We start from the raw sequence: 21,857 nt of genomic DNA on the forward strand, positions 1-21,857 counted from the left end.
CTCCGTCTCTCCAGTGCTGTCTATTCCTCCGTCTCTCCAGTGCTGTCTATTCCTCCGTCTCCCCAGTGCTGTCTATTCCTCCGTCTCTCCAGTGCTGTCTCCCCAGTGCTGTCTATTCCTCCGTCTCTCCAGTGCTGTCTATTCCTCCGTCTCTCCAGTGCTGTCTATTCCTCCGTCTCTCCAGTGCTGTCTATTCCTCCGTCTCTCCAGTGCTGTCTATTCCTCCGTCTCTCCAGTGCTGTCTATTCCTCCGTCTCCCCAGTGCTGTCTATTCCTCCGTCTCCCCAGTGCTGTCTATTCCTCCGTCTCCCCAGTGCTGTCTATTCCTCCGTCTCTCCAGTGCTGTCTATTCCTCCGTCTCCCCAGTGCTGTCTATTCCTCCGTCTCCCCAGTGCTGTCTATTCCTCCGTCTCCCCAGTGCTGTCTATTCCTCCGTCTCCCCAGTGCTGTCTATTCCTCCGTCTCCCCAGTGCTGTCTATTCCTCCGTCTCCCCAGTGCTGTCTATTCCTCCGTCTCCCCAGTGCTGTCTATTCCTCCGTCTCCCCAGTGCTGTCTATTCCTCCGTCTCCCCAGTGCTGTCTATTCCTCCATCTCCCCAGTGCTGTCTATTCCTCCATCTCTCCAGTGCTGTCTCTCCAGTGCTGTCTATTCCTCCGTCTCCCCAGTGCTGTCTATTCCTCCGTCTCCCCAGTGCTGTCTATTCCTCCGTCTCTCCAGTGCTGTCTATTCCTCCGTCTCCCCAGTGCTGTCTATTCCTCCGTCTCCCCAGTGCTGTCTATTCCTCCGTCTCCCCAGTGCTGTCTATTCCTCTGTCTCTCCAGTGCTGTCTATTCCTCCGTCTCCCCAGTGCTGTCTATTCCTCCGTCTCTCCAGTGCTGTCTATTCCTCCGTCTCTCCAGTGCTGTCTATTCCTCCGTCTCTCCAGTGCTGTCTATTCCTCCATCTCTCCAGTGCTGTCTATTCCTCCGTCTCTCCAGTGTTGTCTCCCCAGTGCTGTCTATTCCTCCGTCTCCCCAGTGCTGTCTATTCCTCCGTCTCCCCAGTGCTGTCTATTCCTCCGTCTCCCCAGTGCTGTCTATTCCTCCGTCTCCCCAGTGCTGTCTATTCCTCCGTCTCCCCAGTGCTGTCTATTCCTCCGTCTCCCCAGTGCTGTCTATTCCTCCGTCTCCCCAGTGCTGTCTATTCCTCCGTCTCTCCAGGGCTGTCTATTCCTCCGTCTCCCCAGTGCTGTCTATTCCTCCGTCTCTCCAGTGCTGTCTATTCCTCCGTTTCCCCAGGGCTGTCTATTCCTCCGTCTCCCCAGTGCTGTCTATTCCTCCGTCTCCCCAGTGCTGTCTATTCCTCCGTCTCTCCAGTGCTGTCTATTCCGCCGTCTCTCCAGTGCTGTCTATTCCTCCGTCTCTCCAGTGCTGTCTATTCCTCCGTCTCTCCAGTGCTGTCTCCCCAGTGCTGTCTATTCCTCCGTCTCTCCAGTGCTGTCTATTCCTCCGTCTCTCCAGTGCTGTCTATTCCTCCGTCTCTCCAGTGCTGTCTATTCCTCCGTCTCTCCAGTGCTGTCTATTCCTCCGTCTCTCCAGTGCTGTCTATTCCTCCGTCTCCCCAGTGCTGTCTATTCCTCCGTCTCTCCAGTGCTGTCTATTCCTCCGTCTCTCCAGTGCTGTCTATTCCTCTGTCTCTCCAGTGCTGTCTATTCCTCTGTCTCTCCAGTGCTGTCTATTCCTCTGTCTCTCCAGTGCTGTCTATTCCTCCGTCTCCCCAGTGCTGTCTATTCCTCCGTCTCTCCAGTGCTGTCTATTCCTCTGTCTCTCCAGTGCTGTCTATTCCTCCGTCTCTCCAGTGCTGTCTATTCCTCCGTCTCTCCAGTGCTGTCTCCCCAGTGCTGTCTATTCCTCCGTCTCTCCAGTGCTGTCTATTCCTCCGTCTCTCCAGTGCTGTCTATTCCTCTGTCTCTCCAGTGCTGTCTATTCCTCTGTCTCTCCAGTGCTGTCTATTCCTCCGTCTCCCCAGTGCTGTCTATTCCTCCGTCTCTCCAGTGCTGTCTATTCCTCTGTCTCTCCAGTGCTGTCTATTCCTCCGTCTCTCCAGTGCTGTCTATTCCTCCGTCTCTCCAGTGCTGTCTCCCCAGTGCTGTCTATTCCTCCGTCTCTCCAGTGCTGTCTATTCCTCCGTCTCTCCAGTGCTGTCTATTCCTCTGTCTCTCCAGTGCTGTCTATTCCTCCGTCTCTCCAGTGCTGTCTATTCCTCCGTCTCTCCAGTGCTGTCTCCCCAGTGCTGTCTATTCCTCCGTCTCCCCAGTGCTGTCTATTCCTCCGTCTCTCCAGTGCTGTCTATTCCTCCGTCTCTCCAGTGCTGTCTATTCCTCCGTCTCCCCAGTGCTGTCTATTCCTCCGTCTCTCCAGTGCTGTCTATTCCTCCGTCTCTCCAGTGCTGTCTCTCCAGTGCTGTCTATTCCTCCGTCTCTCCAGTGCTGTCTCTCCAGTGCTGTCTATTCCTCCGTCTCCCCAGTGCTGTCTATTCCTCCGTCTCTCCAGTGCTGTCTATTCCTCCGTCTCTCCAGTGCTGTCTCTCCAGTGCTGTCTATTCCTCCGTCTCTCCAGTGCTGTCTCTCCAGTGCTGTCTATTCCTCCGTCTCCCCAGTGCTGTCTATTCCTCCGTCTCCCCAGTGCTGTCTATTCCTCCGTCTCTCCAGTGCTGTCTCTCCAGTGCTGTCTATTCCTCCGTCTCCCCAGTGCTGTCTCCCCAGTGCTGTCTCCCCAGTGCTGTCTATTCCTCCGTCTCCCCAGTGCTGTCTATTCCTCCGTCTCCCCAGTGCTGTCTATTCCTCCGTCTCTCCAGTGCTGTCTATTCCTCCGTCTCCCCAGTGCTGTCTCCCCAGTGCTGTCTCCCCAGTGCTGTCTATTCCTCCGTCTCCCCAGTGCTGTCTCCCCAGTGCTGTCTCCCCAGTGCTGTCTCCCCAGTGCTGTCTCCCCAGTGCTGTCTATTCCTCCGTCTCCCCAGTGCTGTCTCCCCAGTGCTGTCTCCCCAGTGCTGTCTCCCCAGTGCTGTCTATTCCTCCATCTCCCCAGTGCTGTCTCTCCAGTGCTGTCTCCCCGGTGCTGTCTCCCCGGTGCTGTCTCCCCGGTGCTGTCTCCCCGGTGCTGTCTCCCTCTCCCTCTGTTTCCCCCCACTGATGCTCTTACTCTGGGGATCTCTGTCCCCTGATGCCGCTCTGATTCCGGGGTCTCTGTCCCCCGATGACGCTCTGACTCCGATGTCTCTGTCCCCGGATGCCGCTCTGACTCCGGAGGTCTCTGTCCCCCGATGACGCTCTGATGTGGAGGTCTTTGTCCCCCGATGCTGCTTTGACTCCGGAGGTCTCTGTCCCCCGATGTCGCTCTTACTCCGGAGGTCTTTGTCCCCCGATGCTGCTTTGACTCCAGAGGTCTTTGTCCCCCGATACCGCTCTGACTCCGGGGGTCTCTGTTCCCTGATGCCGCTCTGACTCCGGGGGTCTGTGTCCTCCGATGCCGCTCTGATTCCGGAGTCTCTGTCCCCCGATGCCGCTCTGACTCCGGGGGTCTCTGTCCCCCGATGCCGCTCTGACTCCGGGGGTCTCTGTCCCCCGATGCCGCTCTGACTCCGGGGGTCTCTGTCCCCCGATGCCGCTCTGACTCCGGGGGTCTGTGTCCCCCGATGCCGCTCTGACTCCGGGGGTCTGTGTCCCCCGATGCCGCTCTGACTCCGGGGGTCTGTGTCCCCCGATGCCGCTCTGACTCCGGGGGTCTCTGTCCCCCGATGCCGCTCTGACTCCGAGGTCTCTGTCCCCCGATGCCGCTCTGACTCCGGGGGTCTCTGTCCCCCGATGCCGCTCTGATTCCGGGGTCTCTGTCCCCCGATGTTGCTCTGACTCCGAGGTCTGTGTCCCCCGATGCTGCTCTGACTCCGGGGGTCTGTGTCCTCCGATGCCGCTCTGACTCCGGGTCTCTGTGCCCCGATGCCGCTCTGACTCCGGGGGTCTTGTCTGCATTAACCACTTGTTTGCCGGCCGCACATCTGGGTTTTGTCTTCATAGTTTCCCATTTCTTTTGCAGGAGGAGGAGCGGGAGGACTGTGAGACCCCCTTCTGCTTCCAGCCCCCCGGCGTCCTGTGAGGAGGACCCCCAGGCCATCCTGGACGAGCACTTGCTGCGAGTGCTGCAGACCCCCCGGCTGTCAGTCTCCGCCCGGGCGGTCCCGCTCCCCTGCCCGCTCCCGTGTGCTGCGGCGGCGGTGCCGGTGCTCCAGTCCGTGCCCTGCCCTCTGTTTACAAAGAACTTTGTCACCAAGCAGACGACCAAACACGTCCACCACCACTACATCCACCACCATGCCGTGCCCCAGGTGGAGGCGGTGCGCCGCGTGCAGTGTCAGTGCACCGCCCCTGCCGACCACTGCTGCTACCTGCCCACCCGGACTCGCTGCAGAGGCTCCGAGCCATCCCTGCTGCACACCGACACTGCAGGGTAAGCTCAGGTGCCCGGAGTGGGAGCTGCCAGCAAGGACTGGGGGGGACTGGGGAGGACTGGGGGGGACTGGGGAGGACTGGGGGGACTGGGGAGGACTGGGGAGGACTGGGGGGGACTGGGGGGGACTGGGGAGGACTGGGGGGGACTGGGGAGGACTGGGGGGGACTGGGGAGGACTGGGGGGGACCTGGGGGGGACTGGGGAGGACTGGGGGGGGACTGGGGAGGACTGGGGAGGACTGGGGGGGACTGGGGGGGACTGGGGGAGGACGGGGGGGGACTGGGGAGGACTGGGGAGGACTGGGGGGGACTGGGGAGGACTGGGGAGGACTGGGGGGGACTGGGGAGGACTGGGGAGGACTGGGGAGGACTGGGGGGGGACTGGGGAGGACTGGGGGGGACTGGGGAGGACTGGGGGGGACTGGGGAGGACTGGGGAGGACTGGGGGGGACTGGGGAGGACTGGGGAGGACTGGGGAGGACTGGGGGGGACTGGGGAGGACTGGGGAGGACTGGGGGGGACTGGGGGGGACTGGGGAGGACTGGGGGGGACTGGGGGGGGACTGGGGGTGGACTGGGGGGGGACTGGGGAGGACTGGGGAGGACTGGGTTCCTGACATTTCCCTCTGTCTCTGCAGCAGCCGCTCTGGCACCTTGTCCAGGAGGAAGGTGATATCTGAGCCCCCGGGGGACGGCGGAGGGAAGACCACCCTGTACCAGCTTCCTGGGGACGAGCTCCGACCCACCGCCTGGCAGAGGGTGGCAGAGTGCGAGAACGAGCGGCCGAGCAAGCGCAGATCACACAGGTGTGGGGGGATCGTGTGTGAGTGGGGGGCCGAGCAAGCGCAGAATCACACAGGTGTGGGGGGATCGTGTGTGAGTGGGGGGCCGAGCAAGCGCAGATTACACAGGTATGGGGGGATCGTGTGTGAGTGGGGGGCCGAGCAAGCGCAGATCACACAGGTGTGGGGGGGTTGTGTGTGAGTGGGGGGCCGAGCAAGCGCAGATCACACAGGTATGGGGGGGGTTGTGTGTGAGTGGGGGGCCGAGCAAGCACAGATCACACAGGAGTGGGGGGATCATGTGTGAGTGGGGGGCCGAGCAAGCGCAGATCACACAGGTATGGGGGGATCGTGTGTGAGTGGGGGTCCGAGCAAGCGCAGATCACACAGGTGTGGGGGGATCGTGTGTGAGGGGGGCCGAGCAAGCGCAGATCACACAGGTATGGGGGGGTTGTGTGTGAGTGGGGGGCCGAGCAAGCACAGATCACACAGGAGTGGGGGGATCATGTGTGAGTGGGGGGCCGAGCAAGCGCAGATCACACAGGTGTGGGGGGGGTTTGTGTGTGAGTGGGGGGGCCCGAGCAAAGCGCAGATCACACAGGTATGGGGGGATCGTGTGTGAGTGGGGGGCCGAGCAAGCGCAGATCACACAGGTGTGGGGGGATCGTGTGTGAGGGGGGCCGAGCAAGCGCAGATCACACAGGTGTGGGGGGATCGTGTGTGAGTGGGGGGCCGAGCAAGCGCAGATCACACAGGTATGGGGGGGTTGTGTGTGAGTGGGGGGCCGAGCAAGCACAGATCACACAGGAGTGGGGGGATCGTGTGAGTGGGGGGGCCGAGCAAGCGCAGATCACACAGGTATGGGGGGATCGTGTGTGAGTGGGGGGCCGAGCAAGCACAGATCACACAGGAGTGGGGGGATCATGTGTGAGTGGGGGGCCGAGCAAGCGCAGATCACACAGGTGTGGGGGGGGTTGTGTGTGAGTGGGGGGCCGAGCAAGTGCAGATCACACAGGTGTGGGGGGGTTGTGTGTGAGTGGGGGGCCGAGCAAGCGCAGATCACACAGGTGTGGGGGGGTTGTGTGTGAGTGGGGGGCCGAGCAAGCACAGATCACACAGGTGTGGGGGGGGTTGTGTGTGAGTGGGGGGCCGAGCAAGTGCAGATCACACAGGTGTGGGGGGGTTGTGTGTGAGTGGGGGGCCGAGCAAGCGCAGATCACACAGGTGTGGGGGGGTTGTGTGTGAGTGGGGGGCCGAGCAAGCTCAGATCACACGGGTGTGGGGGGGTTGTGTGTGAGCGGGGGCCGAGCAAGCTCAGATCACACGGGTATGGGGGGATCGTGTGTGAGTGGGGGGCCGAGCAAGCACAGATCACACAGGTGTGGGGGGGTCATGTGTGAGTGGGGGGCCGAGCAAGCACAGATCACACAGGAGTGGGGGGATCATGTGTGAGTGGGGGGCCGAGCAAGCGCAGATCACACAGGTGTGGGGGGGGTTGTGTGTGAGTGGGGGGGCCGAGCAAGCGCAGATCACACAGGTGTGGGGGGGGTTGTGTGTGAGTGGGGGGCCGAGCAAGCTCAGATCACACGGGTGTGGGGGGGTTGTGTGTGAGCGGGGGCCGAGCAAGCGCAGATCACACAGGTGTGGGGGGGTTGTGTGTGAGTGGGGGGCCGAGCAAGCGCAGATCACACAGGTATGGGGGGGTTGTGTGTGAGTGGGGGGCCGAGCAAGCGCAGATCACACAGGTGTGGGGGGGTTGTGTGTGAGTGGGGGGCCGAGCAAGCGCAGATCACACAGGTATGGGGGGATCGTGTGTGAGTGGGGGGCCGAGCAAGCGCAGATCACACAGGTGTGGGGGGATCGTGTGTGAGTGGGGGGCCGAGCAAGCGCAGATCACACAGGTATGGGGGGATCGTGTGTGAGTGGGGGGCCGAGCAAGCGCAGATCACACAGGTGTGGGGGGGGTTGTGTGTGAGTGGGGGGCCGAGCAAGCGCAGATCACACAGGTATGGGGGGGTTGTGTGTGAGTGGGGGGCCGAGCAAGCACAGATCACACAGGAGTGGGGGGATCATGTGTGAGTGGGGGGCCGAGCAAGCGCAGATCACACAGGTATGGGGGGATCGTGTGTGAGTGGGGGTCCGAGCAAGCGCAGATCACACAGGTGTGGGGGGATCGTGTGTGAGGGGGGGCCGAGCAAGCGCAGATCACACAGGTATGGGGGGGTTGTGTGTGAGTGGGGGGCCGAGCAAGCAACAGGAGTGGGGGGATCATGTGTGAGTGGGGGGCCGAGCAAGCGCAGATCACACAGGTGTGGGGGGGTTGTGTGTGAGTGGGGGGCCGAGCAAGCGCAGATCACACAGGTATGGGGGGATCGTGTGTGAGTGGGGGGCCGAGCAAGCGCAGATCACACAGGTGTGGGGGGATCGTGTGTGAGGGGGGCCGAGCAAGCGCAGATCACACAGGTGTGGGGGGATCGTGTGTGAGTGGGGGGCCGAGCAAGCGCAGATCACACAGGTATGGGGGGGTTGTGTGTGAGTGGGGGGGCCGAGCAAGCACAGATCACACAGGAGTGGGGGGATCGTGTGAGTGGGGGGCCGAGCAAGCGCAGATCACACAGGTATGGGGGGATCGTGTGTGAGTGGGGGGCCGAGCAAGCACAGATCACACAGGAGTGGGGGGATCATGTGTGAGTGGGGGGCCGAGCAAGCGCAGATCACACAGGTGTGGGGGGGGTTGTGTGTGAGTGGGGGGCCGAGCAAGTGCAGATCACACAGGTGTGGGGGGGTTGTGTGTGAGTGGGGGGCCGAGCAAGCGCAGATCACACAGGTGTGGGGGGGTTGTGTGTGAGTGGGGGGCCGAGCAAGCACAGATCACACAGGTGTGGGGGGGGGTTGTGTGTGAGTGGGGGGCCGAGCAAGTGCAGATCACACAGGTGTGGGGGGGTTGTGTGTGAGTGGGGGGCCGAGCAAGCGCAGATCACACAGGTGTGGGGGGGGTTGTGTGTGAGTGGGGGGCCGAGCAAGCTCAGATCACACGGGTGTGGGGGGGGTTGTGTGTGAGCGGGGGGCCGAGCAAGCTCAGATCACACGGGTATGGGGGGATCGTGTGTGAGTGGGGGGCCGAGCAAGCACAGATCACACAGGTGTGGGGGGGGTCATGTGTGAGTGGGGGGGCCGAGCAAGCACAGATCACACAGGAGTGGGGGGATCATGTGTGAGTGGGGGGCCGAGCAAGCGCAGATCACACAGGTGTGGGGGGGGGTTGTGTGTGAGTGGGGGGCCGAGCAAGCGCAGATCACACAGGTGTGGGGGGGTTGTGTGTGAGTGGGGGGCCGAGCAAGCTCAGATCACACGGGTGTGGGGGGGTTGTGTGTGAGCGGGGGGCCGAGCAAGCGCAGATCACACAGGTGTGGGGGGGTTGTGTGTGAGTGGGGGGGCCGAGCAAGCGCAGATCACACAGGTATGGGGGGGTTGTGTGTGAGTGGGGGGCCGAGCAAGCGCAGATCACACAGGTGTGGGGGGGTTGTGTGTGAGTGGGGGGCCGAGCAAGCGCAGATCACACAGGTATGGGGGGGATCGTGTGTGAGTGGGGGGCCGAGCAAGCGCAGATCACACAGGTGTGGGGGGATCGTGTGTGAGTGGGGGGCCGAGCAAGCACAGATCACACAGGTATGGGGGGATCGTGTCTGAGTGGGGGGGCCGAGCAAGCACAGATCACACAGGTATGGGGGGATCGTGTGTGAGTGGGGGGCCGAGCAAGCGCAGATCACACAGGTGTGGGGGGATCGTGTGTGAGTGGGGGGCCGAGCAAGCGCAGATCACACAGGTGTGGGGGGGTTGTGTGTGAGTGGGGGGCCGAGCAAGCGCAGATCACACAGGTGTGGGGGGATCGTGTGTGAGCGGGGGGCCGAGCAAGCGCAGATCACACAGGTATGGGGGGGATCGTGTGTGAGTGGGGGGCCGAGCAAGCGCAGATCACACAGGTATGGGGGGATCGTGTGTGAGTGGGGGGGCCGAGCAAGCGCAGATCACACAGGTGTGGGGGGATCGTGTGTGAGCGGGGGGGCCGAGCAAGTGCAGATCACACAGGTGTGGGGGGGATCGTGTGTGAGTGGGGGGCCGAGCAAGCGCAGATCACATAGGTGTGGGGGGATCGTGTGTGAGGGGGGGGCCGAGCAAGCGCAGATCACACAGGTATGGGGGGATCGTGTCTGAGTGGGGGGCTGAGCAAGCACAGATCACACAGGAGTGGGGGGATCATGTGTGAGTGGGGGGCCGAGCAAGCACAGATCACACAGGTATGGGGGGATCGTGTGTGAGCGGGGGGCCGAGCAAGCGCAGATCACACAGGTATGGGGGGGGTTGTGTGTGAGTGGGGGGCCGAGCAAGCGCAGATCACACAGGTATGGGTGGGGTTGTGTGTGAGTGGGGGGCCGAGCAACCGCAGATCACACAGGTGTGGGGGGATCATGTGTGAGTGGGGGGCCGAGCAAGCGCAGATCACACAGGTATGGGGGGATCGTGTGTGAGTGGGGGGCAGAGCAAGCGCAGATCACACAGGTATGGGGGGATCGTGTGTGAGTGGGGGGGCCGAGCAAGCGCATATCACACAGGTGTGGGGGGGTCGTGTGTGAGTGGGGGGCCGGCCGAGCAAGCGCATATCACACAGGAGTGGGGGGATCATGTGTGAGTGGGGGGCCGAGCAAGCACAGATCACACAGGTGTGGGGGGGTTGTGTGTGAGTGGGGGGCCGAGCAAGCGCAGATCACACAGGTGTGGGGGGGATCGTGTGTGAGTGGGGGGCCGAGCAAGCACAGATCACACAGGTATGGGGGGATCGTGTGTGAGTGGGGGGCCGAGCAAGCGCAGATCACACAGGTATGGGGGGATCGTGTGTGAGTGGGGGACCGAGCAAGCACAGATCACACAGGTATGGGGGGATCGTGTGTGAGCGGGGGGCCGAGCAAGTGCAGATCACACAGGTGTGGGGGGGATCGTGTGTGAGTGGGGGGCCGAGCAAGCGCAGATCACACAGGTATGGGGGGATCGTGTGTGAGCGGGGGGCCGAGCAAGCGCAGATCACACAGGTATGGGGGGATCGTGTGTGAGTGGGGGGCCGAGCAAGCGCAGATCACACAGGTATGGGGGGATCGTGTGTGAGTGGGGGGCCGAGCAAGCGCAGATCACACAGGTATGGGGGGATCGTGTGTGAGCGGGGGGCCGAGCAAGCGCAGATCACACAGGTATGGGGGGATCGTGTGTGAGCGGGGGGCCGAGCAAGCGCAGATCACACAGGTATGGGGGGATCGTGTGTGAGTGGGGGGCCGAGCAAGCGCAGATCACACAGGTATGGGGGGATCGTGTGTGAGTGGGGGGCCGAGCAAGCGCAGATCACACAGGTATGGGGGGATCGTGTGTGAGTGGGGGGCTGAGGAGCGATGAGAAGACCCCCGAACACAAGGTGCTACTGAAAACTGCGCCAAATGATTACCCAGGGTGGGGTGGGGTTGGACAGGAACGTCCCAGGTGGTCCAGAGCAGTGAAAGAGTTAAGGCCTGTATCTCTCTAACCCTCACCTTCCGCTCCCCCCGCATCTTTCTACCCCTCACCCTCCGCTCCCCCCGCATCTCTCTACCCCTCACCCTCCGCTCCACCAGCATCTCTCTACCCCTCACCCTCCGCTCCCCCCGCATCTCTCTAACCCTCACCCTCCGCTCCCCCCGCATCTCTCTACCCCTCACTCTCCGCTCCCCCCGCATCTTTCTACCCCTCACCCTCCGCTCCCCCCGCATCTTTCTACCCCTCACCCTCCGCTCCCCCAGCATCTCTCTACCCCTCACCCTCCGCTCCCCCCGCATCTCTCTACCCCTCACCCTCCGCTCCCCCCGCATCTCTCTACCCTTCACCCTCCGCTCCACCAGCATCTCTCTACCAGTCACCCTCCGCTCCCCCCGCATCTCTCTACCCCTCACCCTCCGCTCCCCCCGCATCTCTCTACCCCTCACCCTCCGCTCCCCCCCGCATCTCTCTACCCCTCACCCTCCGCTCCCCCCGCATCTCTCTACCCCTCACTCTCCGCTCCCCCCGCATCTTTCTACCCCTCACCCTCCGCTCCCCCCGCATCTTTCTACCCCTCACCCTCCGCTCCCCCAGCATCTCTCTACCCCTCACCCTCCGCTCCCCCCGCATCTCTCTACCCCTCACCCTCCGCTCCCCCCGCATCTCTCTACCCTTCACCCTCCGCTCCACCAGCATCTCTCTACCAGTCACCCTCCGCTCCCCCCGCATCTCTCTACCCCTCACCCTCCGCTCCCCCCGCATCTCTCTACCCCTCACCCTCCGCTCCCCCCGCATCTCTCTACCCCTCACCCTCCGCTCCCCCCGCATCCCTCTACCCCTCACCCTCCGCTCCCCCCGCATCTCTCTACCCCTCACCCTCCGCTCCCCCCGCATCTCTCTACCCCTCACCCTCCGCTCCCCCCGCATCTCTCTACCCCTCACACTCCGCTCCCCCCGCATCTCTCTACCCCTCACCCTCCGCTCCCCCCGCATCTCTCTACCCCTCACACTCCGCTCCCCCCGCATCTCTCTACCCCTCACCCTCCGCTCCCCCCGCATCTCTCTACCCCTCACCCTCCGCTCCCCCCGCATCTCTCTACCCCTCACCCTCCGCTCCCCCCGCATCTCTCTACCCCTCACCCTCCGCTCCCCCCGCATCTCTCTACCCCTCACCCTCCGCTCCCCCCGCATCTCTCTACCCCTCACCCTCCGCTCCCCCCGCATCTCTCTACCCCTCACCCTCCGCTCCCCCCGCATCTCTCTACCCCTCACCCTCCGCTCCCCCCGCATCTCTCTACCCCTCACCCTCCGCTCCCCCCGCATCTCTCTACCCCTCACTCTCCGCTCCCCCCGCATCTCTCTACCCCTCACTCTCCGCTCCCCCCGCATCTCTCTACCCCTCACCCTCCGCTCCCCCCGCATCTCTCTACCCCTCACCCTCCGCTCCCCCCGCATCTCTCTACCCCTCACTCTCCGCTCCCCCCGCATCTCTCTACCCCTCACTCTCCGCTCCCCCCGCATCTCTCTACCCCTCACCCTCCGCTCCCCCCGCATCTCTCTACCCCTCACCCTCCGCTCCCCCCGCATCTCTCTACCCCTCACCCTCCGCTCCCCCCGCATCTCTCTACCCCTCACTCTCCGCTCCCCCCGCATCTCTCTACCCCTCACCCTCCGCTCCCCCCGCATCTCTCTACCCCTCACCCTCCGCTCCCCCCGCATCTCTCTACCCCTCACTCTCCGCTCCCCCCGCATCTCTCTACCCCTCACCCTCCGCTCCCCCCCACATCTCTCTACCCCTCACCCTCCGCTCCCCCCGCATCTCTCTACCCCTCACCCTCCGCTCCCCCAGCATCTCTCTACCAGTCACCCTCCGCTCCCCCCGCATCTCTCTACCCCTCACCCTCCGCTCCCCCCGCATCTCTCTACCCCTCACCCTCCGCTCCCCCCGCATCTCTCTACCCCTCACCCTCCGCTCCCCCCGCATCTCTCTACCCCTCACCCTCCGCTCCCCCCGCATCTCTCTACCCCTCACCCTCCGCTCCCCCCGCATCTCTCTACCCCTCACTCTCCGCTCCCCCCGCATCTCTCTACCCCTCACCCTCCGCTCCCCCCGCATCTCTCTACCCCTCACCCTCCGCTCCCCCCGCATCTCTCTACCCCTCACCCTCCGCTCCCCCCGCATCTCTCTACCCCTCACCCTCCGCTCCCCCCGCATCTCTCTACCCCTCACTCTCCGCTCCCCCCGCATCTCTCTACCCCTCACCCTCCGCTCCCCCCGCATCTCTCTACCCCTCACCCTCCGCTCCCCCCGCATCTCTCTACCCCTCACCCTCCGCTCCCCCCGCATCTCTCTACCCCTCACCCTCCGCTCCCCCCGCATCTCTCTACCCCTCACTCTCCGCTCCCCCCGCATCTCTCTACCCCTCACCCTCCGCTCCCCCCGCATCTCTCTACCCCTCACCCTCCGCTCCCCCCGCATCTCTCTACCCCTCACTCTCCGCTCCCCCCGCATCTCTCTACCCCTCACCCTCCGCTCCCCCCGCATCTCTCTACCCCTCACCCTCCGCTCCCCCCGCATCTCTCTACCAGTCACCCTCCGCTCCCCCCGCATCTCTCTACCCCTCACCCTCCGCTCCCCCCGCATCTCTCTACCCCTCACCCTCCGCTCCCCCCGCATCTCTCTACCCCTCACCCTCCGCTCCCCCCGCATCTCTCTACCCCTCACCCTCCGCTCCCCCCGCATCTCTCTACCCCTCACCCTCCGCTCCCCCCGCATCTCTCTACCCCTCACTCTCCGCTCCCCCCGCATCTCTCTACCAGTCACCCTCCGCTCCCCCCGCATCTCTCTACCCCTCACCCTCCGCTCCCCCCGCATCTCTCTACCCCTCACCCTCCGCTCCCCCCGCATCTCTCTACCCCTCACCCTCCGCTCCCCCCGCATCTCTCTACCCCTCACCCTCCGCTCCCCCCGCATCTCTCTACCCCTCACCCTCCGCTCCCCCCGCATCTCTCTACCCCTCACTCTCCGCTCCCCCCGCATCTCTCTACCCCTCACCCTCCGCTCCCCCCGCATCTCTCTACCCCTCACCCTCCGCTCCCCCCGCATCTCTCTACCCCTCACCCTCCGCTCCCCCCGCATCTCTCTACCCCTCACTCTCCGCTCCCCCCGCATCTCTCTACCCCTCACCCTCCGCTCCCCCCGCATCTCTCTACCCCTCACCCTCCGCTCCCCCCGCATCTCTCTACCCCTCACCCTCCGCTCCCCCCGCATCTCTCTACCCCTCACCCTCCGCTCCCCCCGCATCTCTCTACCCCTCACTCTCCGCTCCCCCCGCATCTCTCTACCCCTCACCCTCCGCTCCCCCCGCATCTCTCTACCCCTCACCCTCCGCTCCCCCCGCATCTCTCTACCCCTCACTCTCCGCTCCCCCCGCATCTCTCTACCCCTCACCCTCCGCTCCCCCCGCATCTCTCTACCCCTCACTCTCCGCTCCCCCCGCATCTCTCTACCCCTCACTCTCCGCTCCCCCCGCATCTCTCTACCCCTCACTCTCCGCTCCCCCCGCATCTCTCTACCCCTCACTCTCCGCTCCCCCCGCATCTCTCTACCCCTCACCCTTCGCTTCCCCTGCACCGCTCTCTACCCCTCACCCTCCGCACCTCTCTACCCCTAAACCTCCGCTCCCCCTGCACCCCTCTTCCCCTCAGTCTTCGCACCCCCCCATCCCTCGCACACCGCAATGCTCAGGAGAGCGGGGGTCTGCCAGCTGCGGCTCCTCTGATAACTGCTCCACAATGTCCCACCCGACTGTTCATGGCCTGTTTCTTTCCTACAGTGCACAGAACATTAGGAGGAATGCGACTTGTGAGACCACCCGAGCCTCATCCGCGGAGCGCCCGGCACGACATTACCAGTGGAGCGCCCCCACAAGAAGCCACCAGCCCCCGCACCCTCCTGTCCTGGACATGTCCGTGGTGGCCATCAACACACTTGCTCAACTGGAGGAGGCCTGCAGAAGGCTGGCGGAGGTGTCCAGACCAAAGCAGAGGTGAGGCCCATCAGATTGGGGTCTGACGGCCGCTGCCCACCGGGGCACCGACATCCTCTGACAGGATGAGCAGGTGATGGGAGGCGTGAGGTCCGGATGCCTCTTTCCCAGCAGGTTCTGCCGAGGATGGGGGGCAGAATATGACGCGCAGGGGCGGCGTCCTGCCCTCCCCCCGCGGCGGCCCATCCTGCCCTTCCCCCCCCCGCGCGGCCCGTTCTGCCCTTCCCCCCCCCGCGCGCAGCCCGTTCTGCCCTCCCCCCCCCCCCCCCCCACGGCCCGTCCTGCCTCCTCCTCCCGCTCGGCCCGTCCTGCCTCCCCCACCCGCTCGGCCCGTCCTGCCTCCCACACCCGCTCGGCCCGTCCTGCCTCCCCCACCCGCTCGGCCCGTCCTGCTCGCTTCGTTTTTATGATGTTTTTTGATCTCTGACCAGTCTGGTGGGTTCCTTGGTTTTCATGATGTTAGTTTATCCCTGACCTCTCTGGTGGGTTCCTTGGTTTTCCTGATGCTGTTTTATCCATGACCTGTCTGGTGTGGTTTTAATGATGGGTGTTGTGAATTTTATCAGAGATGGTGCTGTTCCCGGCAGTGTTTTTGGACTCCCTCTAGTGGCTAGTGTTGGTAGTGAGTCTGATTCTGCATCTGTCGCTCACACAGGTGCAGGAGATGATTGCTGCTTCAGGGAGCCTATGGGGTCCAGCCTGGGGGGGGATATAGGAAGGCAGCTTTTGTCTAACCTTTGCCGGTGATAATTGTTTCTGCTCCATGTGAAGATGTCCTGAAGTTTGTCCTCCAGCCTTTAGGCTTTTGCCTTTCCCTGTAGCTTCTGTTTTTGCTTTTTTCTGCTCCTTTTTGGATTCTCCAGGAATGATTTCTAGAGCGGCTTTTTCGTTCCTTTTGCATCTTATTTTGCCTGATAAGTATTTTGCTCTCTTAGTCTGGGCTTGGTGAAAACCTGAATTTACACTGAAAGACATTTCTGCTTTATCTATGTCTTTTTCTAAATCAGTGTTTGAGAATATTCCCTTTTGTTTCTTGCAAGTGAATAAATGCTCTTCCTGCGCTATTTTTTGAGGGCGATTTATTCCTAGTAAGAAAGGGAATTTTTACTCCCTGTTTTGTTCAGGAGTTTTTGTATTTTGCTGTTTGATCTCTGACCTGTTTGGTGGGTTCCTTGGTTTTCATGCTGCTGTTTTATCCCTGACCTATCTGATGTGCTACTTGGTTTCCTGCTGCTATTTTTCCTTGACCTGTCTTTTGGATTCCTTGGTTTTCCTGATGCAGTTATATCCCTGACCTGTCTGCTGTGCTCCTTCATTTTCATGATGCTGTTTGATCTCTGACCTGTCTGGTGGGTTCCTTGGTTTTCATTATGCTGATTTATCACTGAACTGTCATCTGTGCTCCTTGGTTTTCATGATGCTGTTTTATCCCTGACCTGTCCGGTGGGTTCCTTGGTTTTCATGGTGCTGTTTGATCTCTGATCTGTCTGATGTGTTCCATTGTTTTATCCCTGACCTGTCTGGTGTGCTCCTTCGTTTTCATGATGTTGTTTTATCCCTGACTTCTCTGGTGGGCTCCTTGGTTTGACTGATGTTGTTTTATCTCTGACCTGTCTGATGGGTTCCCTGTTTTTTCTGATGGTGTTTTATACCTGATCTGTCTGGTGTACTCCTTGATCTTCATTATGCTGTTTTATCCCTGACCTGCCTGGTGTGCTCCTTGGTTTTCATGCTGCTGTTTTATACCTGACTGTTTGGTTCCTTGGTTTTCCTGATGCTCTTTTTTCCCCCTTACCTGCTTGGTATGCTCCTTGGTTTTCATGATGCTGTTTGATCTCTGACCTGTCTGGTGGGCTCCTTGGTATTCATGATGCTGTTTTATCCCTGACCTGCCTGGTGTGTTCCTTGGTTTTCATGGTGCTGTTTTATCCCTGACCTGTCTTTTGGTTCCTTGGTTTTCATGGTGCTGTTTTATCTCTGACCTGTCTGGTGGATTCCATGGTTTTCATGCTGTTGTTTTATCCCTGACCTGTCTGGTGGGCTCCTTGGTATTCATGATGCTGTTTTATCCCTGACCTGTCTAGTGGATTCCTTGGTTTTCATGCTGCTGTATTATCCCTGACCTGTCTTTTGGTTCCTTGGTTTTCATGATGCTGTTTTATCCCTGACCTGTCTGGTGTGTTCCTTGGTTTTCCTGTTGCTGGTTGATCCCTGACCTGTCTGGTGGGTTCTTTGGTTCTCCTGATGTTGGTTGATCCCTGATCTTCTCACACACACCTCTGAGGTTTTCACAGAGCAGCTGTAGTTATACTGAGGGGAGATCACCCAGGAGGAGGCCATGTACTGCTTATGTGACTTGTTGATGTCGGTTTTGTAACTGTCCTCCCTCTGCGCTTCCCAGGTGTCCATCGTCCTGTCACCAGCGCAGTCACTCCGTGCCGTGTCCAGTCACCGGGACGGCTGCACCAGAGTAAGTAGCATCGCTCCAGCTGACAATTCGTCCAACAGTCCGGGACATTTTGGGGCTTGTAACTAAACGTCACCGCAGCTTTTGGGTCCCATTCTCCCACGAGGCGCAGTGTTCAGACTGTGGTAGATCAACTTCCTAGAGTCCTATTACTCTCTGTTATCAGCCAGCTTATTATGAACATATCATAGTTACCCCTTTGTTTTCTTGTTAAAGACAAAAAGAAGTAAAGAGCCTGCAGAGCGCGCCCCCTCCGCCGTCCGCGGAGCTCACGGTCACTTACTTCTTCTGCGGGGAGGAGATCCCGTACCGGCGGATGCTGCGGGCGCACGGCCTGACCCTCGGACACTTCAAAGATCAGCTCAGCAAGAAAGGCAATTATAGGTACGAGGCCAGAACTATTCCCGTGTAAGGATGATACCGCCCTGACCCACCGCGAGAGTCTAAGCTTCACATGGCGCTGCACCTCACCCACCAGCACCGGCTCCACCCTCCATTGTCCATCATCATCCGCGGAGGGGAGGAGGGCGGTGGGAGTGACTGATGGCGGCTTCAGGCCCAATGTGACGTGTCCAAGGTGCAGTGAATGGGGGGGACAATTTCCTACCTCCTCTGGGTAAATTATCCATCATGGCTGACGTGGCCAGTCCTGGTGTTACACCCATCAGCCGTAGATAGATAATTATGGGGCTCCCCTCTGCCTCGTAGTGTAATGCATGGGGGGGATGGAGCCCAGGCTTTCCAGATGGGGGCTCCTGCCCATGAGCTCAGGGTAAAGAGGACATACCTGAATATTTGGGTGGAGGAGCAATTCATTTCTCTGACCCTCACGTGGCATCAACTGACCAGGACTGAAATATATGAAGACCCATCAGTCACCATGATCACTGCTGTGTATGAGCAGACATAGAGTAGACCTGACCAATCCATTCACCGATCCCTTCTGTCCATGAGCAGACGTAACCAATCCATTCACCGATCCCATCTATAATGAGCAGACGTAACCAATCCATTCACCGATCCCATCTATAACGAGCAGACCCGACCAATCCATTCACCGATCCCATCTATAACGAGCAGACCCGACCAATCCATTCACCGATCCCATCTATAACGAGCAGACGTGACCAATCCATTCACCGATCCCATCTATAACGAGCAGACGCGACCAATCCATTCACCGATCCCATCTATAACGAGCAGACGTGACCAATCCATTCACCGATCCCATCTATAACGAGCAGACGTGACCAATCCATTCACCGATCCCATCTATAACGAGCAGACACGACCAATCCATTCACCGATCCCATCTATAACGAGCAGACGTGACCAATCCATTCACCGATCCCATCTATAACGAGCAGACGTGACCGATCCCATCTATAATGAGCAGACCCGAGCAATCCATTTATCAATCCCATCTATACCGAGCAGACATGACCAATCCATTCACCGATCCCATCTGTCCATGAGCAGACGTGACCAATCCATTCACCGATCCCATCTATAATGAGCAGACGCGACCAATCCATTCACCGATCTCATCTATAATGAGCAGACCCGACCAATCCATTCACTGATCCCATCTATAATGAGCAGACCCGAGCAATCCATTTATCAATCCCATCTATACCGAGCAGACATGACCAATCCATTCACCGATCCCATCTGTCCATGAGCAGACGTGACCAATCCATTCACCGATCCCATCTATAACGAGCAGACCCGACCAATCCATTCACTGATCCCATCTATAATGAGCAGACCCGACCAATCCATTCACCGATCCCATCTATAATGAGCAGACACGACCAATCCATTCACCGATCCCATTTATAACGAGCAGATGTGACCAATCCATTCACCGATCCCATCTATAACGAGCAGACACGACCAATCCATTCAACGATCCCATCTATAACGAGCAGACGTGACCAATCCATTCACCGATCCCATCTATAATGAGCAGATGTGACCAATCCATTCACCGATCCCTTCTATAACGAGCAGACCCGACCAATCCATTCACTGATCCCATCTATAATGAGCAGACCCGACCAATCCATTCACCGATCCCATCTATAACGAGCAGACGCGACCAATCCATTCACCGATCCCATCTATAACGAGCAGACACGACCAATCCATTCACCGATCCCATCTATAACGAGCAGATGTGACCAATCCATTCACTGATCCCATCTATAACGAGCAGACGTGACCAATCCATTCACCGATCCCATCTATAACGAGCAGACACGACCAATCCATTCTCCGATCCCATCTATAACGAGCAGACACGACCAATCCATTCACCGATCCCATCTATAACGAGCAGACACGACCAATCCATTCAACGATCCCATCTATAACGAGCAGACGTGACCAATCCATTCACCGATCCCATCTATAACGAGCAGACACGACCAATCCATTCACCGATCCCATCTATAACGAGCAGACCCGACCAATCTATTCACTGATCCCATCTATAACGAGCAGACGCGATCAATCCATTCACCGATCCCATCTATAACGAGCAGACCCGACCAATCTATTCACTGATCCCATCTATAACGAGCAGACACGACCAATCCATTCACCGATCCCATCTATAACGAGCAGACACAACCAATCCATTCACCGATCCCATCTATAACGAGCAGACACGACCAATCCATTCACCGATCCCATCTATAACGAGCAGACATGACCAATCCATTCACTGATCCCATCTATAACGAGCAGACGTGACCAATCCATTCACCGATCCCATCTATAACGAGCAGACACGACCAATCCATTCACTGATCCCATCTATAACGAGCAGACACGACCAATCCATTCTCCGATCCCATCTATAACGAGCAGACGTGACCAATCTATTCACTGATCCCATCTATAACGAGCAGACACAACCAATCCATTCACCGATCCCATCTATAACGAGCAGACACGACCAATCCATTCACCGATCCCATCTATAACGAGCAGACATGACCAATCCATTCACTGATCCCATCTATAACGAGCAGATGTGACCAATCCATTCACCGATCCCATCTATAACGAGCAGACATGACCAATCCATTCACCGATCCCATCTATATCGAGCAGACATGACCAATCCATTCACCGATCCCATCTATAACGAGCAGACACGACCAATCCATTCACTGATCCCATCTATAACGAGCAGACGTGACCAATCCATTCACTGATCCCATCTATAACGAGCAGACGTGACCCATCCATTCACCGATCCCATCTATAACGAGCAGACGTGACCCATCCATTCACCGATCCCATCTATAACGAGCAGACGTGACCCATCCATTCACCGATCCCATCTATAACGAGCAGACGCGACCAATCCATTCACCGATCCCATCTATAACGAGCAGACACGACCAATCCATTCACTGATCCCATCTATAACGAGCAGACACGACCAATCCATTCTCCGATCCCATCTATAACGAGCAGACATGACCAATCCATTCACTGATCCCATCTATAACGAGCAGACGTGACCAATCCATTCACCGATCCCATCTATAACGAGCAGACACGACCAATCCATTCACTGATCCCATCTATAACGAGCAGACACGACCAATCCATTCTCCGATCCCATCTATAACGAGCAGACGTGACCAATCTATTCACTGATCCCATCTATAACGAGCAGACACAACCAATCCATTCACCGATCCCATCTATAACGAGCAGACACGACCAATCCATTCACCGATCCCATCTATAACGAGCAGACATGACCAATCCATTCACTGATCCCATCTATAACGAGCAGATGTGACCAATCCATTCACCGATCCCATCTATAACGAGCAGACATGACCAATCCATTCACCGATCCCATCTATATCGAGCAGACATGACCAATCCATTCACCGATCCCATCTATAACGAGCAGACACGACCAATCCATTCACTGATCCCATCTATAACGAGCAGACGTGACCAATCCATTCACTGATCCCATCTATAACGAGCAGACGTGACCAATCCATTCACTGATCCCATCTATAACGAGCAGACGTGACCCATCCATTCACCGATCCCATCTATAACGAGCAGACGTGACCCATCCATTCACCGATCCCATCTATAACGAGCAGACGTGACCCATCCATTCACCGATCCCATCTATAACGAGCAGACGCGACCAATCCATTCACCGATCCCATCTATAACGAGCAGACGCGACCAATCCATTCACCGATCCCATCTATAACGAGCAGACGTGACCAATCCATTCACCGATCCCATCTATAACGAGCAGACGCGACCAATCCATTCACCGATCCCATCTATAACGAGCAGACACGACCAATCCATTCACTGATCCCATCTATAACGAGCAGACACGACCAATCCATTCTCCGATCCCATCTATAACGAGCAGACGTGACCAATCCATTCTCCGATCCCATCTATAACGAGCAGACGTGACCAATCCATTCACCGATCCCATCTATAACGAGCAGACAC

The 21,857-nt window shown here is 59.2% G+C and overlaps 1 protein-coding gene across 1 annotated transcript in view; it reads left to right on the top strand.

Moving 5' to 3' along the window:
* AXIN2 (axin 2) overlaps positions 1 to 21,857 on the top strand; it is a 64,270-nt gene that overhangs the window by 33,513 nt on the left and 8,900 nt on the right. Inside the window, 8 exon segments of the mRNA XM_075352166.1 lie at positions 4,072 to 4,112; positions 4,114 to 4,183; positions 4,185 to 4,244; positions 4,247 to 4,482; positions 5,121 to 5,288; positions 14,660 to 14,872; positions 17,274 to 17,342; positions 17,556 to 17,723. Coding sequence (XP_075208281.1) covers positions 4,072 to 4,112; positions 4,114 to 4,183; positions 4,185 to 4,244; positions 4,247 to 4,482; positions 5,121 to 5,288; positions 14,660 to 14,872; positions 17,274 to 17,342; positions 17,556 to 17,723 — 1,025 coding nt within the window.

The sequence above is a fragment of the Anomaloglossus baeobatrachus genome, chromosome 5, assembly GCF_048569485.1.
Source record: "Anomaloglossus baeobatrachus isolate aAnoBae1 chromosome 5, aAnoBae1.hap1, whole genome shotgun sequence".
NCBI classification, from domain to species: Eukaryota; Metazoa; Chordata; class Amphibia; order Anura; family Aromobatidae; genus Anomaloglossus; species Anomaloglossus baeobatrachus.